This window comes from Penaeus monodon, chromosome 28, assembly GCF_015228065.2.
Source record: "Penaeus monodon isolate SGIC_2016 chromosome 28, NSTDA_Pmon_1, whole genome shotgun sequence".
Classification (NCBI taxonomy): Eukaryota; Metazoa; Arthropoda; class Malacostraca; order Decapoda; family Penaeidae; genus Penaeus; species Penaeus monodon.
The window spans coordinates 5,027,770-5,028,086 of record NC_051413.1 but is presented as its reverse complement, the minus strand read 5'-3'; the positions used below and the strand labels follow the sequence as shown (position 1 = coordinate 5,028,086).

At 59.0% G+C, this 317-nt stretch overlaps 1 protein-coding gene across 1 annotated transcript in view; it reads left to right on the top strand.

The window, feature by feature from the left end:
* Positions 1-317, top strand: part of LOC119591314 (ATP-binding cassette sub-family G member 5-like) — a 12,601-nt gene that overhangs the window by 4,289 nt on the left and 7,995 nt on the right. Inside the window, exon 3 of the mRNA XM_037940045.1 lies at positions 194-311. Within this exon, the coding sequence (XP_037795973.1) occupies positions 194-311 (118 nt within the window). The remainder of the gene's footprint in view (positions 1-193; positions 312-317) is intronic.

Below are 317 nucleotides of genomic sequence, written 5' to 3'. Positions count from 1 at the left end.
TTCTGTGCGTGCATTCCCTTTTCCTATCCTCTCTCATCATCTCCTTTCGTCTCCCCTCTCCCCTCGCCTCCCCTTCTCACCCCTCTCTCCCTCGCCCTGCACAGCATTCATTCACAGCCCGTTATGAATTAAGCCCGAGCGCGCAAAAAGCCCTGTCTGTCCCTTCATCCCGCCCTGACTCGCTCTCCCTTAGGTGGAGCCGGGGTCGTGCGTGCAGAAGCTAGTGGGAAACGTGCCCACCGGCGTCATTCTTAAGGATGTGTCTCTCGAGGTGCACGGGGGAGAGCTCATGGCTGTCCTCGGCTCGAAGGGTAAGG